The 19504-nt window shown below is 45.3% G+C and overlaps 1 protein-coding gene across 1 annotated transcript in view; it reads right to left on the reverse strand.

The window, feature by feature from the left end:
- Positions 1–19504, reverse strand: part of LOC147702336 (ATP-binding cassette sub-family A member 10-like) — a 1673715-nt gene that overhangs the window by 893767 nt on the left and 760444 nt on the right. The window contains exon 17 of the mRNA XM_086930968.1: positions 12234–12373. Within this exon, the coding sequence (XP_086787094.1) occupies positions 12234–12373 (140 nt within the window). The remainder of the gene's footprint in view (positions 1–12233; positions 12374–19504) is intronic.

Consider the following 19504-nt stretch of genomic DNA (forward strand, 5'->3'; position numbering starts at 1 on the left):
CCACCTGCTAGATGACTTCCAATCTGGATTCAGGCCCGGACACAGCACAGAAACCACCATTCTCCACATTGTGGATGATGCCCTCCAAGCCCTGGACCAAGACAAAACCTGTTTCCTAATCCTCGTAGATCTGTCCTTGCCCTTCGACACAGTTAGCCATAAAAAAACGTCTTGAACGCCTCAAACTCAGGATGGGAATTGGTGGCTCTGTCCTGGAATGGTTTAGGTCCTTCCTCCACAACAGATCGCAGAGATTCCTGATTACCAGCAATTTGTCTGCCCCTTCCCCGGTCACTGTTGGAGTCCCCAAAGGTTCAACGCTGTCCCCCACCCTCTCCAACCTTTTCCTAGAACCACTTGCCGAAGTACTACACACCGCAAACATCTCGTACCACATGTACGCAGATGACACCCAGATTTACATCAAGATCTACTCTATCGAGGGAATTCTCTCCATGAATGAAGCCTTGAAACTGACTGTCCAATGGCTCTCATCCAACCAACTCAAACTCAACGTAAAGAAGGAAGAATTTCTTCTAATATCCCCACCCAAAACCAACCCTGAGCTTCAGATATGGATCAAGGCCATCACAGCCATAAACTGCCCTCGAACCATTGTGTAATTGACCAAATCCCTCGGAATAACCCTGGACGGCAACTTGAACATGGGGGACCACATCAACTCGATGGCTAAATCAGCCAGATTCCACCTGAGCTATCTAAGGAAACTGAAACCCTTCCTTGACACTCCCAATTTGAAAATGGCTGTTCAGGCATTAGTCATCTCAAGACTGGAATATGGCTGCTCTACCCAAGATCTCGCTGGCACCTTTAAAAGCCTGCTTCAACGTGGCTACCAGGTTTCTAACAGGCTCAAGGAAGTTCGACCATATATCACCACATTTGAAAGCGCTGAACTGGCTCCCTCTACAGGCCAGAATCGAACTCAAAATGGCATGTATCACACACAAGGCATTATACACAAACTACCCTGAATATCTTGCATCCTATTGTGTTTTATGTGTAAATTTGAAGTGAAGAATTACTGAATGGATATTATTCACTAGTGGCTAGGATACAGATGGATTGTGTGTGTGAGGGTGTGTAGGGGTGTGTGTGTGTGTCTAAGGTGCTTTGGTGTTTCAATTGTACTGCAGACCCAAGGTAAACTGCAGTGCGGAAAATGTGTAGCCGCTCCTAGTCGTGGGTGTAGCATATTTGATTTAATTTAATTTGATTTGATTTGGGATTTATATAGCAGATGGCTACTCTAAGGCTTCCCCACGCTGACGATGAGAGCTGTGGTAAGAGACGGAGCCCATTGGTGGTTTACAGGAAATAGCCAGGTCTTCAGTTTTTTTCTGAATGCCAGTTCATTTTCGAGTGTGAGAATAGACGAATTGTGTATAGGTACAGCTACCATCTTTGTAGTAGCCTATATCACACAGTTGTGATCATATTGAATATGGATAATGAAAAGTTCCTGTGGATAAAGGGTTCTACCATTTGGAGGTGCAATCTTGCATCAAGTGTGCCATACGCCATGGCCTTCACGCCGGGCATCACACAAGCCAACCATAAGAATAGGTACTACGCCATGTTACATCTTCTGAGGAGTTCACCAAGGAGGGTAGGGAGCAGTTCAGACAAATGAATACTATGAAACCAGTGATGGGTCCACCATGGTGTTTAAACAACCAGTCAAACTCTGTGAGTTCATCAAGAAGCAGATGACTGACCCCGTAAGCTCGGGTCTATTGCCACCTTGTTAAAATTACAAAGGACGGCTGTGCTCTTTTTAATTTGGCATGAGGAGAGCTGCAAATCTAGATAGGTTCATCAAATGTGTATGCATTTTTTAAAACAAACAATTTTTATTGTTTTTTTTCTATTTATCAGAAATACACGTTTCCTTGTGTATTGGCAAGATACTCTCACAATTAGTTTTGTTACACAGTAGTACTAGGCATCGTGTTTTGTAACACATTAAGCATGATATTATGTCTTATTTTACATGTTTCTACTAAGTGGAGATGACTGGGTTAGAAGTGGTTGAGTGATTCACTATTCAGACTTTATATTTCCAGGCTTTACCTTTATTCGATCTTTTAATAGCATTATTCTGAATCATAATATGTTTCATTACATTTCCCCACATTTTCTGACATGTGTGGGCTGCCCCTGCTTTCTTCCGTTTCTTTCTTTTGCAACATTGAGCAATCCTTATCTAAAATCGGTTCATCAGAGTTTGGTCCTGCCTCTCTTCAAAGCCTAGCAGTATTTTGTCTAGCTACTGTCAGTCAAGTATTACAACATCATGTTTTGTATTAGTATTCAGCCAGTCTTTAGTAACTTTGGGGCATTCCCACTGTGTGTGAAAGAATGTTTGCTTAAGCCGCATCCCCTCAATCAAATATTCAACTGTATATAACCTGTAGCCAGGCTCTGGAATAGCAGATGTTTTGCGGTATGCAGCAGTTCAATTTGGACCACGTTAAACACTTCTTCATTACTACTTTCCTTGGCGGAATCCTACTCTCAACTAGGCTCCCCTCTGTTCTCTTCATCTAAATGGCAATGGCCTTTTCCCCATTTTTGCTTTACTTCTGTCACCTCATCCTGGAAATTGTTCCTCAGTTTTTTGTAGATCATTGATTTATTTATGGCTTTTTCTTTTATGAGTCAATCAATATCCTGTTTTTCTAGTAGGGAAAGCTTTATGTTTTCCCTAATTTTGCGTTAGTAATATACAATGATTTCCTATGTTTGTGTTTCTAGCTTGCAATAGTGACTTCAAAATGTTGCCTCATTGGCCTCAAGCCCATTAACATAACAGTAATCTGAGCTTTACTTCCACCTTCAGAAAGCCAGTGTCCTTAAGAGGCCTTCCAGAGGGTGATCTTATCTAGGCTTAAGTGTTGTCCTTCTGGAAAAGTCTACATCGCCACAGCCATTTTGTTTAAAGCAGTAGAGGCAATTGAGTAGCCCCTACCATCTCTGAAGCTCAAGTCCAACATGTTTACAGAAGGCCTTCGGTGGCTCTGGGGCCCCTTCTGCCTTTGAACAAAGTTCTACTAGAACTGGTGTTGGATTCATAGAAGAAATCCTTTTTGGGCCAGGCAGTTCGCAGGCAGATTTCTCAGTGCCACAGGCTCATGCCTTTTGATTCAAAATCCCTATTGACCCATCCTACTCCTGAGAACTTTGTGGTTCAAGAATCCTCAGATAAAAATAATGTTTCGCCGTTTTTAGGTCAAGCCTGCCTGGGAAGCACATGCGCTTATCTGCGAGGTATGCTGTATTCAGGTAGGGACTTGAAGCTCCGTCCACTTCCAGCCCATATTTTTTATTGGCTTGTGTCAACTATAAGAATGTCATAACAGTGGGGCGATGTCTCACCCCAAACAAAAAGCATTTTCACTCTGCGTGTGGAATTTTAGCAAAGTTGAGAGAAATAACAGAAATGAACGAGTATAAAGTTGGAACAAAGAAATGAATATTAAAAGGAGTATGTTTAAGAAGATGTCGCCTTTGCAGGCACAATTAAGCAGTGCGATTGGTTGGGGTGAGACGTCGCCCCACTGTTATGGCGTTATGATCAAAGAGTGCTTTTTGGGCATTGCACTATCCAGTCTGCACGCAAAGCAATGAAATGTGATAAAGATATGGTAAAATGTATAAATAAGGAGTGCATCCTGTTCCCATATTTGACAACTTCAAGAATTTGACAATTATCACAAAGCTCCTAATTCCGATCGTGGTCTCCATTTGGCTATGACAGAAATATGTTTATGCTTTTGTCTAGAAGGCGCATACATACGTGACATATTTTAGATCAAAAAGAGATAAGGAGCATATTTTGTCCCATAACTGTAAAGAAAATTCTTGAGCTAGATCTTGTTCCCAAAGTAACTGAAGTTAAGTTTTAGCCCTATTAGTGTCAGGTTGAGAAAGGATTTTATTAATTGCAGCAGCTTTGAGGGAGAGTGAAAAATCTGGTGAGTGGAGGAGAGAAAGGGGAGAGGTAGACAACAAACTTTGTTGTGAAATAAAATCAGTTAAAAGATGCATGAGCAGTGGATATTGAGAAGAATGTGTGTTAGAGATGTGAAAAGTGTCACGAACTTGAGAGAAGTTCATCAGACCGTTATCATGAAGTAGTTGAGAATAAGTTGTAATGCCTTTGTCAATCCATTCCTTTCAAAAAAAGTGCTTTATTGTTAATTTTAAGGGATTTGTTATACCATATGGGTGTAAGAGAGTGAAGGTCAGCGTGTGAGAGAAAAGAGCGAAAGAAAGAAAGAACAAGTACATTAGGGTATTTAAGCGTGGGGGCAAGAAAACGTTTCGGAGGGTGAGTAAGAGGAGTAGCAGTAAGAAAAGAAAAAGGGGCAATTTGCTCGAGTTCTAAAGGACTCCATGCGGTTGTGGGGGAGGAACCAGTATTACCCAAAAAAGACCATATTTGCTTAAGAGTAAAAGCGGAGTGAAAATGCGAGATGTTAGGGAAGTTTACTCCACCTAAGTTTTTGGGTTGTTGAAGGCGAGAGAGAGATAATCAAGCTTTCCGATTATTCCATAAAAATGTAGTTAGTAAACTATTAATAGATTTTAAAAAAATACTGCGGGAGAGAAATAGCAAGCATAGAAAGATAAAAATAAACAATAGGGAGTAACATCATTTTGATAGTTGCAAGTCTCCCCCACCAAGATAAGAAAAGAGCAGACCAACCAGTTTTAAGGGAAGAAAGTTTTTAAGAACATCTTTGTGGTTAATTTTAATAGTTTCTCTGATGGTGTTAGCATATAGAATACCAAGACATTTAATACTAGTGAGGTTCCATTCAAAACCAGATCCAAGAAAGAGATGAGAAAGACAGAACTTATTGAGTGGTAAAACTTCGGATTTATCAATATTTAATTTGTAACCTGAGACTGAAGAATAATCCTGTATCAAAGAAAAAAGGGAAGGCAAAGAAGTGAGTGGATTAGAAATAAACACAGACTTGCTACTTTTTTTTACAACAGACTTTTTTTTACCCCCTCTGACTTACACAAATTTAAGTTACTTGATTCTAAAAAGTGTTGGTCCTGCCTTCATGAAAATGCTGATTTGTTACACATGTTTTTCTATTGTCCAGTAGTCAAATCCCTATGGTCACGAATTTGGTTACAATTGAACAAAATCTTATCTACCAATTTTCCTTTTGAAATTGTACATATTTTCTTAGATGGCACATCACCCATTTGGGATGTTCATTGTAATGTTCGCAAGTTTATAGATCTTTTTATAGCAATTTCTTTTCAGGTTATAACCACTAATTGGAAAGATACTTATAAGATATCTTATAACGCCTGTTGGAATTTACTGTGTCAGCCCCATAAACTCGACCATGCCTTCGCCACCAAAACTTCTTTATTGATTAAGAGAGACTTAATATGGCTGAGATACCCGCCACCCCCTCTCGACACAATCCCCAAGGATGGGAAACCGAAAACAGTTCTGAACTTTTGGAAGGCGGGAGGGAGTGACCCTCCCGGCCGTATTTATTAAAAATATGAAACAAAATCAAAACATTAAAATAACAGTTTCATATTATGTACAATTTCATTTCCACATCACGATGTTTGGCTAACCTTAACATATTTCTAATACAAATGTTCTCCTAGCCGAAACTAACTACAAAACATTTTAACTTGAAATTGTACATCCTAACGTTAAGGGCCAACGGCAAGGTCGTAACCGGTGTCAGATCCCTAAACCAGAATTACCCCCCCACTTGCGAGGGGCGACCGCACAGAGGGCTGTACCTCATGTGCATCTACCAATTTCCCTTGACTTGACGGGGGCCCCAATGAACTCGACGCCATTTAATGGTCGTCCGAGGACTCATGTGAGGTGTCTAGAAGGTAGCGTAAACCCCCCTCCCCACCCCACACAACTTACCACATCTGCCGTCGCAGGTGTCCTGGCCCCGGGAAATTCCCAGGAGGGGCCCGTAGCCCCTCCTATCCAGGAAGGGGCCTTGACCGCCTTCCCTTTCCTTTCGGCGGCCCATCCTTAGAAGGGCCCGCCTCCCCGTTGAGGGGCCAATGGCCACCTCCCCCCGGGCGCTCCCATCCGTAATGGGTGACGCCCCCCCATAGGGATCTTCCAATTACTGCTCACCGATCATGACCTTACCGCCACAGGCCGGATAGTTGACCGGCTATCCGGACCCCCCACAAAACTCCTGCCTAAAGGTCATGCTGTAAACTCTTTAGCCAAGCTATGAGGTCTCCTATGAGTAACGCATTCCCCACCCGGGACAAATGGACCCCATCCTCCAAATACATACTGTCCCCCTTGATACAACCATGAGGAATAGAAGGCAATGCACTTGAACGAAACAATCTACCCAATTTGTTATTTACTTTCTTCACCGAATGATTTATAGCAGACACTGAATTCGCCCCCCGCCACACCTTACGTGGAATCATATGGGACCATGCAATTGTGCACCCTGGAACCCTTCTCGCCAACCAACTTACTATGGAAAGTATCGCCTCGAGAAGAAGTCGTCTACCAGTGGTCACCAAATCGTTGCCCCCAAGATGGACTATGATTATAGATGGCGGTGACCTTGTCCGCCCTAACAAACCCTCGAAAAAGGATTGAAACTGGTCAATACAGAGCCCGCCCCTTCCGTAGAAGGACACCCTGTACCCGTATTCCCCAGCCATGTGAATCATGTCACCTGCTTTGAATACGTCCGCGGCACGCCTCACGTATGAGTGGCCCACGACCCACACCACTTTTTCCGCAGCCGGTGATGTTTGACCGCTGGTTCCCAGGTGTCGGGTCGACTGCACAGTCCGCCCCGCCTCGTAAGCTTGCGAAACTGTAAACCAAACAAAAACAAGAAGCGTGAGTACATGATAGCAGCTTCACAACATGTGCAACATACCTTTTGTAACAATTCGAGGACCAACGCCCCAAACGTTTCACTTTTTCTACACTCAGACCCCTGGCTGTAGCCTCAGTAGCAGCCCCTATCCGAAAGGAATGGGTCCCAAACTCGCCGGGGTTCAAGCCCGCGGCCGAAATTGCCACTGTAAGCACCCGCTGGAACTGAAACCTCGTCAGTGGGGTGGCATCAGCGTGTCTCAACAAGGTCCCCCCCCATGATGCCGCCCTCTGCGCTAAATACTCCTCTACGCAAACAACAGGGCACATGGGAGATCCGGGAATCCGATGTATGACTACGCAATCCCCAATCGCACCCTGATCGGCCTTGGACCTGACAAACGAGACAATCATCGTCTCCCCCTTAACCTGAATGTGCTCTCGGCACAGTCCCCCCACCGTATCCCGCTTGTTCTTCTCCACCAGTTCGCTTACCCGCATCGCCCCATGGAATGCTAATGCAAAAGCGGCCCGGAACAACACTGTTTCATACTGGGATGAACATGTCGCAGGGAGTACGGATAATAACAGGGCCAACCTATCCCGACCTATCGGGTGCCTCTCATCTACTCTGCGACCCTCAAGGCGTTGCCACCCACGTAGCGCTTTCTGCACAACGAAAGACGCTGTCGGGTCCTGGATCCCATGAGCCCTTGCCATAAAGGAAATGGCGGCCCGATGCCGTAGCTACTGATTTGCCTGCCTGATGTAAAGACAGCAAAAATTTTACGACAAACTCTTCCTGGCCCCAAAGAACCCAAAAAGGACCAATAGGAACGGAACGCCCCTTCATATGCCTTCCTTGTCCTGGGTGCTAAACTCTCTCCCACGAGGTTTTGTAGTTCGGGGCACCGAGAGACCAGAGAGCTTCGGGAAAGGGTGCCGCCACCGGGTCCGCTGTGGGCAGAAAACCCCAGAAGGCCTGCATACGGAAACGAGAAAGCGCATCAGCCGCTTGGTTCAGTACCCCCGGGACATGTCTTGCCCTAAAGAGCACATTCAATTGCATACACAATAACACAATTTCTTTGAGCAATCTCAGAATCCATTTGCAACGTGCTGCCTGACTATTGATACACTCAACCACGGTCATGTTATCAGACCAGAACACCACAGAGTGATCCCGAAACCCCTCAGGCCATGTTTTCAGGGCCACCAAAATAGGGAAAAGTTCGAGAAAAGCAATGTTACTCGTCAGCCCGCACTCGTGCCACCATGACGGCCATTTTTGAGCCAACCATTGCTTTCCGAATATGGCGCCAAAACCTACACTCCCCGCCGAATCTGTCCACAGCCCCAGCTCCTCGGAGGACACCGCCGGCTTGTTCCAGACAATTCGACCATTGAAATCCGCCAGGAATGCCAACCAAATGCGCATGTCCTGGCGAATCTCTGCCGAGAGACTCGTGCGGTGGTGTCCCTCCTTAAGACCGACCATGGCTTGTGCAATCGAGCGGGAAAAGGGGCGGGCCTTTGGCATTACTCTAAGGGCAAAATTCAACTGACCCACGGTTTGCTGCAATTGATGCAAGTTTACCTTAGTCTCCCGAATACATGTTTCAAGGGAGGCCCTGAATTTCACCACCTTTTCCTTGGGTAGCCGAAAGCAACCTTCCTCCGAATCGAGCTCTATCCCAAGAAACTCGAGCGAAGTCGAGGGCCCCACAGTCTTACCTGGTGCCAATGGCACACCAAAATGATTCATCAAGCCACAAAATTCTTTTAAAGCCTGTCCACATTCTGAATCCCCGGCTGCCCCCAGGAACAGAAAATCATCGAGATAATGCATAACATGCTGAAAACCCGTCTTTCTCGTGAATACCCATTGCAGAAAACAACTGAATTTTTCAAAATAAGCACAAGATATGGAGCATCCCATTGGCATACATTTATCCATGTAATATCGACCCTGAAACATGAAACCAAGGAGACGCTGATCGTCTGGGTGTACCGGGAGCAACCGGAACGCTGACTCGATGTCTGATTTTGCCATCAGCGCCCCGGGCCCCAGGCGATTCAACATGGTGACGGCCTCATCGAAAGATGCGTACCGCACCGAACACACTTCCGGGTCTATCGCATCATTCACGGAAAGACCTCGTGGGGCTGACAAATTATGTATTAGCCTAAACTCACCCGGGTCCTTCTTGGGGACCACCCCTAAGGGGGAACAAACAAAGTTAGCAACCGGTGGTAAATCGAATGGTCCGGCAACCCGCCCTCGAGTCACCTCTTTCCCAATCTTTACCTGTACCACCGCCGTATTCTGCAGGACCGACAGTTGGTTCTTACAATGTGCTTTACCCTGAAAATCCCCCACTGGAATGCGGAAACCATACGAAAACCCGTCTCGCAACACCCCAGTGGAGACATGATCCGGGTATTCATTGAGCCAAGGAATCATTGCCATGGTATCAACCGGGGTAGGAAAAGGCACCCCTCGGACTATTTCAGACCTGTTTGGCGCTTCCCCTACCACCGTTATCACCCGTTTTGGCTCTGCACATGGTCTCGGGATGGGAGGACTGTCCACACCCCCCACAGTTGTGTCTAAACTTGCATGACCCCTGTGGCCTTGTACATTTTCCCCTGTTAAAATTCCAACAGATCCCCTTTTTACCTGCGTTGCCACTCGACTTCGAGTGATGCTCGTTACCTGCACCCGTCCGAAAGGGTGTCCCAGACGAATGGCAGGAAGATTCAACCCCATTACCCCCCGACAATGGTACCTTTAACATGCCCGAATTCTCCATTTTTTGCCAAGAAATGGAGTCGTAACAATCCCAGGTCAAAGCTGGGTCGTGCTCTTTGGCCTTCCTAAAAACATTGTCATAGCAAAACCACTGATTGCCCTCGTATGATTGAGAATACTCCATGATACGTGTCTGATATATGGGCAACTCGGGCAACAACTCAGGCCTTCGTTCCCCCATAATTGAGGTGAATATGCCAAACGCTCTGCCCCAGTTACCTATGTTCTCATCGACCTTAAAGGCGGCCATTTTGGCCCGCCAAACACTCGGATGCAGAAGCTCTTTTTGACCCTTCACATGCTCGATCTCGTAGTGGTCGGTAAGCAAAGAAAACATGTTTACATACTTATCAGCCCAAATCTTTTCTTTAACTTCGAGTGGAACATGCTGGGCCACTTTCTCCCTTCGTGAGGGTACAGACCCCTCCCCCACAATCGGCAGTAGCCGCTTACCTGAACTAGGAGCTGTAATTGCTGCCGAACTCGTGCCCGCTGCGGTCTCACCCACCGGAACCTGTGGGGGAACAGAAGATGGTGCCTTCGCAGCCTCTCTAGATTCTCGCAATTGCCTCATTACTGCCCTGGCGTCGTCCGCCGTGGTGCCCTCACTATCTTTTCCCAACCACGCTGCCAGTTGTGCAGCCAACTCGGGAGGCATATCCTCCCCGTTCACCGGGGTGACTACAACGGGGATCGATTGCCCCTCCTTCGGAACCGGGATTGGCTCCTCGATCGGTGTATCGGGAACCGGGGCCTCCCCCCCAGGTGCCCCCCTCTTGGACCTCTTGCCTCTCCCGCTGGGGACTACTCCCGGTAATGCTGGTCCGACAACTCCCTTCGGGCCTCCAATCCCGTTCATTGCCGCCATCTGCTTTTTCATCTCGGCCATGTCCTTTACGAGCATGCGGAGCATCTGATCGGTACCGACCCGCTTTCCGACCTTCTTGCCCGGCATTCTCCAACGAAGATATCTGAAAGAACAAGAACAAAATTACAACGCTCAAAATTGGCTCTTCGTTCCGTCTCGAGCTCACGTGCAGCGGGGAGGTGCAGCTTCAGAGCACAGGAACAAGAGGATGCTTCCTTGGCTTGTTGCTCCTTTTATCCTTCTTCGGGCGGGCGTAAACCCGCCTCCGCCCGCCTCCGTGGGCGTGGCTGGCGGCTTCAGTGTCTAGGACAACCCACTCTAGGGCGGGAAAAAGCACGCCCCGGCTACGCCGCTTCGGGCATACCAGCCGAGACTCGCCTCCCGCCCAAGATGGCCTCCCGGGGGGATCGGGGTACTCTACCATACGTTCGGGGGGACCGAGTGGTCGCCCCTTTCCAAATGGCTGCCTTCGACTGACTTCCTTTCCAGAGGTGTCACAATTTGACGTTTTTTAGGTCCATTTTGCACCTGCAGTTTTGTTTTATATAAATAGAATTGTTTACATTTGCATTACATTTTAATAAATAAGCTTATTTCATAGGCTGTTCCCTTTCTCTCTCCTTCTTTCTCTTCTTTCTTTCTTCTCTCTCTTCTGTTTCCCCATTCTTTCTCTCTCCTTCTCTCTACTTCTCTCTTAAACAAAATCCCCTTTAAAAGCTTTTTCCCTTAGTAAAGTTTATTTACCCCCTTTGGGGTTGTTTTTTCAGATGTCTTTACCGTATCAAAATGTATCTCTTTTTGCTGCCTTTTTATTTCTGTACTGATGTTTTACATTGTGTACTCTGTTTAATAAAGCTATTTAAACTTACAAAAGAGATAAGGAGGTAACAGGGTAATGTACTACTTTCATTATTCAAAAAGCAAACAAACCCGGAAACGAGAGAGGAAAAAAGCAATTGCATGTACTATGCATAATTATACTGTTTAGAGTGAGAGACAGGATAAACCGAACCAAATCGGTTAAATAATATGGCTTCCAAGAAACATCTGTCATGCAAGATCTTTTTATGGCTTTTTATGTTCCAATAAATGAGGTGTGCCATCCACTGTGTGTAGGCCTAGGGCCAAGTATTAATGGCGGCCATCACCGGGCAAGGATGGGGGGGGGGATTTCTGGGGTTGTACTAAGCAGAAGGTCTAGGACCGAAAGGATAATTTGAGTCATTCTTTTTGTACTTCACAATGCCACACATGCTTTGGAATATCAGAGGATAGGCCTGTGGAAGATGGTGGGCAGCAACTTACTGTCACTGGGCAAATCTGGGCACTGTTGAAGACAATGCCGGACTCATCAATGGTGGTTTGTGTGTCCTTGCAGGCAAAGTCAGGGAGACTGCTTCTATGTGATGCAGAGATGAAGGGACACGGTATATTTAATGTATTTTTCCCCTTCATCTCATTTTTGGATTTCTTCAGTGCTACCCAAATAAATAGATAGATTTGGTTGCGTGTGGATGTGGTGCACCAAATTCCTTGCATCGATGGAAACATGTTACACTGCACCAATGTATTTCCACTAAGTTGCAGTTAATCAGTCTCCTCAACCCACTGTGGTCACTGCTCTTTTAATGGCTATATAGAAAGTGAAATATCAAATGACCTCTTACCTGGAAATGAATCTATGCTGTCAAACGGTAAGGTGTAGATCATCTCCTGCTCATGCTGCCGCGATAACTTGCCACTAGGTATGTGATATTTCACAACAGAGGTAATGTCTTCAGCATTGCAAGAATCTGTCACGTGCATTCTGTTGAAAAAATTAAATGTGTCTCATAAAACATGGCCAAGATGATTCTGAATACTGCAAAGTCTGCAGAACGTGTTAAAAGTCTTCATCCAGCCAACATATGCAAATTGTATTATCTGCTTTATTTGCACCACCTTAACTTGCTTGTGAATATGCAATCATACAATTCTGTGATTCATGCGTTTTAAAGTGCCTCCTGGTGACAACCTTAAACCATACATCATGTTGCTTTAATAAAGAGACTGCAGCTTCTTACTCTGGTCCAGGATTCTGGTGAGGTTCTGCATAACATAAAAGCTGGATGTTTACTTTGCTGAACGTGGACTAAAATAAATGGCAAAGCTAGAGAGAAAGACACACAATGACTACACTCTAAGATATAACCAAAGCAATGGTAATCCGCAGCATACCTTGTATTCCAGGATTATAGTAAAATAGTGATAGCTAACTGTTTGCATTAATCATTTGTCTTTTCACTCAGGTCTGCCCTCTTTTACATCTACATGGCCCCACTGGCCAACGTCATCTGCGCTTGCGAGATCAACATCCTCCTACGCAGCTCATACTGTCCCTCTTGGACAAATTCCCAATACAAGAAACAAATTCGCCACTTGTCTGTCCGAAGTGGCTCCATGGATGAACTGAAACTGTTTCAAGCAGAACTTCCCCAAGACAGAAGTTGTGATCATCCGAAAGGATGTTTCACCATGGAATTCAATCTGGAGGACAACAGACATTATGACCCACTCATACTCCCTGCTCACGTGCCATAAACCTCTGGAACATCATTGTTACGCTAGACATGTCTGTCCAGGTTGTAAACGCTATCACCACATCCTGTTTCCACACACTGAGGATGCTGAGAAACATCTAATAGTGGCTACAGAACAACGCCAGAAAGACCGGCACCCGCGCACTAATCACCAGCAGACTGGGCTATGGAAACACCCTTTAGGCATAAATCACCAAACATCTCATGAAAAGACTGCAAACGCAGCATCAGACTCATCCTCATCCTCCCACGCAAAATCCACCACACCTCAAGCAGCTGAGTTGACTTCCAATATACAAGTGCTCTCAGTTCAAGTTCCTTACTCACAGGTTCAAAGCACATCACCAGACAGGCTCAGCCCACCTGACCAGCTGCATACATTTCCACCAACCATCAAGGGACCTCCCCTCTGTATTACTTCTAGCACCATACATCCCCTGTTTTCACAGAAGCAGAACTGGAGATTGAGCATTCTCCTGCATCACCTCCAAAGCAAGGAATAATCTCACACATCACATCAGAGCCTCCCCCTGTCTTCTTGAATCTTGCAAGAAGCAGATACATGTGTCTTTGAATAATTCTTCTCCCCGCCCTGGGGCTAGCCTCACAAACCTACTCAGTACCAGGATAACCTCATGCGCTTTACAAATACACTTAACATTAACGTTAGACAATGAGAATGAAAATTAAAAAATGTTCAAATACACAGCAGTCTAGCACTCAGTGTCAAATTATTGTAAATAGTATTTCTGTAGATTTGAATCTATAGTCAAAAGTGACAACTTGTATTCTATGCTGGCAATTTTGACCAAAGCTACATCTTATTTCAAAATGTACATATATTGATTATTGATGAAAGCATTTCAGACTACAATAGGCAACAGACATCGGATCTGAGTCAAAGAAGTTTCTTTAGTGGAGAGATCTGCACATCACACTGTTGTTTTTTTAGTTTTTAGTGAGATTCGCACTATACAAATACCACATACACACAAAGAGTTATGGAGAACATTTATAAAATGATAGCCATACCTCAAATGCAGAATCTATGCAAGCAGGCATCGGCACAGTGAAGAAGCCATTCTTAAATTTGGATTCTTTTAATTTGTGTAAGCGGTGTCATTGCAGGTAATACCAGAAGAGTCAATATATCAATGGTCCTAGCAATAGATATCAGTAACCTTCAACTGTGCATGCATCTATGTGTGAACCTATGAGTTGTTTATTCAGCCCATGCATAAATAGAAATTATAATGTGTGTCACTGTCCATCCAGTGTACATTCATGAATGGCTTTGTAGAGGTATTGAGTGGCCAAACACAGAGGATACATCAGTGTGCCTAGTAGCTGGCATCAATGGCCTTACACATTGCGTGCATGAATGAACCTAGTATGGGGCCTCAGTTTACCCATACAGTGCAGGCCTAATTAGGCCTAGTAAGATGTGTCACTGGTTGCACACAGTTTATGCATATATGGGCATAGTCCACAGAGTGCATCAATGAGCCTAGCAACAAGTATCAGTTGCACCAGAGTATTTGCTTCTACGGGCCTAATGAGGATCATCAGTGGATGTTCAAAGGAAAGAGCATAGGAAGTAAACAGCAATAAGTAATCATAATGTAGGCAAAAACACAAAGACAAGAGCATCAGTAAATGTCACGTGGTCTGACTTTGTGATGTCTACAAGGCTGAGGCATTTCATGGAGATGCTCCTATAGGGGACGTGCATCTGTTTTCAACACAATTGTAATTTTTCTGAAAATTCTGTATTTTATCTAACAAAACTGAAACGTCTTTGAACACAGTTGCATGGTCCCATTCTGAAACGCCTGCCTGTTCCTCGCTCAGATATGACTTGGCTCAGCAGAACACACTTCCAGTAATCAAGCGCTCCCTGAGAGCAAACCTTATCCTCCCATTTCAGCCCAGGTGTTTATCAATGTGATGCACCTCCCCTGGGTCATGGAGCCAAGCCAAATCTCTTTGTGGGCACTTACTAGTTGGAGGGCTGCCTCTGCCCTAACACAGAGAAATGGGGACATCGCTTGAAGCAAACACAAGGAGATGATGGATGAGCACTAAAACTTTTCAGACACTCACCTCCAGTCACAGATCTGGGTTGAATCCATCATCATTCTTGAGCTCACTTTGCCACCTCAGACCCAGCTATATGCAAACCAGTCTTGACTCTGTGCCTCATGGGAACAGTCCAGCCTGAACTGCCAAGCCAGGTCTTCCCTGAACCGGAAACAAGAATCCTGGGACCGGTTTCTGAGTAACACCCTTCATCAGCCAGGCTAGCTTGAATCCTGTGGAAAGTGAGCAAGGGACCCACGTCTGGGAATACCATGCCAACTTAGGGAAAACAAAGCAAACACAAGGAGATGATGGATGAGCACTAAAACTTTTCAGACACTCACCTCCAGTCACAGATCTGGGTTAAATCCATCAACATTCTTGAGCTCACTTTGCCACCTCAGACCCAGCTATATGCAAACCAGTCGACTCTGTGCCTCATGGGAACAGTCTAGCCCGAACTGCCAAGCCAGGTCTTGCCTGAACTGGTAACAAGCATCCTGGGACAGGTTTCTGGGGTACACCCTTTATCAGCCAGGCTAGCTTGAATCCAGTGCCGACGTGAGCAAGGGACCCATGTCTGGGCATACCCTGCCAACTTAGGGTGAACAAAGCAAACACAAGCAGATGATGGATGGAGCACTGTAATTTTGCAGACACTCTCCCTCAATCACAGATCTGGGTTGAATCCATCATCACTCTTTAGCTCACTTTGCCACCTCAGTTCAGACCAAACTATATGCAAATAAGTCTAGACCTTGTGCCTCATGGGAACAGTCCAGCCCAAACTTCCAAGCCAGGTCTTCCCTGAACCGGAAACAAGCATCCTGGAACCAGTTTCTGAGTAGCACCCTTCATCAGCCAGGCTAGCTTGATTCCAGTGGCAAAGTGATCAAGGGACCCATGTCTGGGCATACCCTGCCAACTAAGGGTGAACAAAACAAACACAAGCAGATGATGGACGGAGCACTGTAACTTTTTTCAGACACTCACCCCCAGTCATAGATCTGGGTTGAACCCATCATCGTACTTTAGCTCACTTTGCCACCTCAGTTCAGAATCAGCTGTATGTACATCAGTCTAGACCCTGTGCTTCATGGGAACAGTCCAGCCCGAACTGCCAAGCCAGGTCTTACCTAAACCAGAATGATACATTTTGACAATATGTATGATGACAAAACTGTTTAAGTTGGCTATTTCTTCATCGTAGGTCGTCATGAGGTAAATATCATCTGTCTTATATTTGCCTAATCCTAATCAGCTCTAATAAAAGATCTAGCGGAGGACCTAACGTTTATGGTGGCACAAACCTTGTATTTAGGGAAATAGTAAACTAATCATTGGTAATAAAAATTACACTGCTTCCGCTGGATCAAGAGGGCCATGATGCACTGTCACTGTTGTTTCAGCAGTGCACTGGCCGGCTCACGCACAGTGCACGGGGAAAATACTTGTACTGCACAGGCGTGGTTTCTTCTTGGACACTGAGCAGGTTTAAACCCTTACAAAATTCATATGGTATCAATAAGATACAACAAAATAAAAGCGTTTCTTATACAATTAATGGCGAACTCCCACGGGGAGGCTGAACAACATTCAAGGGTTCCCTCTGTGGACTCTTTGTTTATGACTTGAGATCTGGCTGACAGCTAAAGCTGTCTCTCGTAAGAGCTAAAAATAACTTGGGACCATTAACAATTATGGCTGTTATAACTCATCATTTAACAGACCACTTTTTCATTAGTGCAAACGGACAATATTGAAGGATTGTGTGGATTTTGATGCAAAAAATAATTGTAGAATCTAATCTTCATTCAAAATGGGCACTGCAAAACACCCTTGCAGTCGAAGAATGATGAGATGGTTAAGATCATACACCATATATTTTTTGAGAGCAACAATTTGTTATAGTTTTTTGGGGGGATATAAACCATAATTGACATAGACACTCTGCAACACCTCAGGAAGCAACCGATCGACCCTGCACAATCCACAGTGTTCAGTTATACATTTCCATAAGCATACGCTTTACCCCAATCCCCCTTTGTACAACCTGGAGTAAGCCCACCATTTCCCCGATATTTTTGGCATGCATTAGTGGACACCTGCATGCTGCATAGATGGGTTCCTCCTGTTTGCTCACCTGTCCATCTCACCCTCCATTCTGCCAGGGGGCCTCAGTTGCTACCAGTGTTTGGCAATGTCTTGTTTTGTAATCAGCGTTCTTAGCCCCACCAGAGTAGGACCTTCCCCTGGACTCCCAAGGTCATCTAGGATAACCAGCAGAGCAATTTTGAATGAGACTACTGGTCCAGTATCCTAAACACTGTTCCGAATATTCGGAAAAAATGTCAGAAAATGATTGGGCAGCCCCAAACCACATGATAAAAGTCCCTGGCCACTCAGGAGGCCTCAAACAACTGGGTTTGGGCAGCTTCCAGACTTTCCATAGTAGCTGAGGTTTGAGGTATGTGTTATTTCCATAATTCAGCTGGATGAGGAGTAGACATGTAAAGATCACCAGGATTTGATGAGCCATACAGGCCTCTTTTCAGTCAACATCTTCCAGGCCTACCCACCCCTCACAGCCCACCTGCAAGGTCAACATCAAGTCCGAGGAATGGGTAACCAGTGTCCTGCAAATCTGGGACATTGCTCCCCTACCAAAGAGGCCCATAAGAAAGCTCACTTCCAGTGAGTTTTATTCAGGGACTTTAGTCATTGCATCTCTGTAATCTGACAAGGCCTGTCTCAGCTAAATGTAATTATAAAACTGGGATTTAGGTAGGGAAAGGTTGGTCTGAAGATTCTGGAAGGTCTTCATGTGGTTGGCTTCTCATGAGTCACCTACTTGTGAGATACCTTTTTCGGTTCCACCCTGGAAGTCCTCCAGTCGTGCCACTTGGTCTAACAGACAACTAGTTCCAAAACAGTCTTAAGCATCATACATCTGTCCCCCCAGCCCCCAGTCTACTGTAGAGCCGCTCTTCATGCCTGAAACACCACCCTGGTGACCTGAGGAAGTGTCTTTGGAATAGGTATTTCAAATAGGATACCCAGAATGTTATCTAGATCTATTAATGTCACCTCCACCCTTGAGGCCGGATCCTCTCATCCACCCTACAGCCAGTCATTCACCACCAGAGTCTGTGCTACCCAGTAATAAAGGCACATATCAGCAATGGCGAGCGCATCATTTATATCCATCACACATTTGCTGAGTGCAATTCTTAGAGTCTTATTGGCTCACAAAAAATGACACTCTTTGGCCGTGACTGTGCAGAAACAACTTTGTGGGATAGAGTAGAGAAGTTCTGGAGGGTGGCAAGCATACATGGGAGGATCATCATCTTGAAAAACTCAACCCTGCTTGAAAGGTTGAAGGGCAGATTGATCCATCTGACCAACTCTTCCTGGGCTTTCTAAGTAAGTAGTTGAAGATTTAGACTCTATGCCAGCTCAGGTTCCCATGTCATATGCACCGTTAAGTACAAAAAGTTAAGATGATGAATTGGCAGAACTCGTTGCTAGGTCTCATCCCTCCTATCCTATCTAAGGGGAACTAGGAGGGACTTTGACAACTTTATGCACAGGCCAAATGTTGACCAGAAGGCCTCAAGCATATGAATTAGTCAGGGTCCCGTAATGTCAGGTCGAGCCATAAAAAGAAGTTTATCTTCAGCGTAGAAGGCTATTCTGCTCCCCATTGACACTCCCCAGTCAAATCCCTATAACTGAACTTCACATGTCACCCATGCTGATAGTGGTTCTATTGCCAGGGTGTAGGGCAGAGGCTACAGTGTGCACTCTTGCCACATTCCCCTCTGGATTGCTAATCTAGAGTACACAGCCTTAGGACTTGTATAAAGCACGGATATGTAGGATCTGAACCGAGTTCTGAATTCTTATTTCCAAGAAGGCAGACCACGAAGTGAAAAGTATTTAAAAATTCGATAGGCGTAAGAGCTGTGGAGCAGTGCAAGGACTGAAATCGGGCTAGAGGCAAATTGTCTATTTGAATACAATGGCACGTGCTGCGATTAGGAATGAAACCGCACTGGTCAGGATGGACCAGGCAGTCTGGTAGGCTAGTGAGGTTGTTCACAAGAACATTGACAGAGAGTTTAAACTCAGCATTTTTGGAAAGATTGATTAATAGAAGGTGGAACAGTCAGGACACTTGCCCAATTTCGGCAACACCACTATGGTGGCCAATTCCACCTCCGAGGTGAAGAGGCCCCTGGTGATGGCCTTAGTGTAAATATTCAGAATGGGTGGCA

Source organism: Lissotriton vulgaris, chromosome 7 (genome assembly GCF_964263255.1).
Source record: "Lissotriton vulgaris chromosome 7, aLisVul1.2, whole genome shotgun sequence".
Classification (NCBI taxonomy): Eukaryota; Metazoa; Chordata; class Amphibia; order Caudata; family Salamandridae; genus Lissotriton; species Lissotriton vulgaris.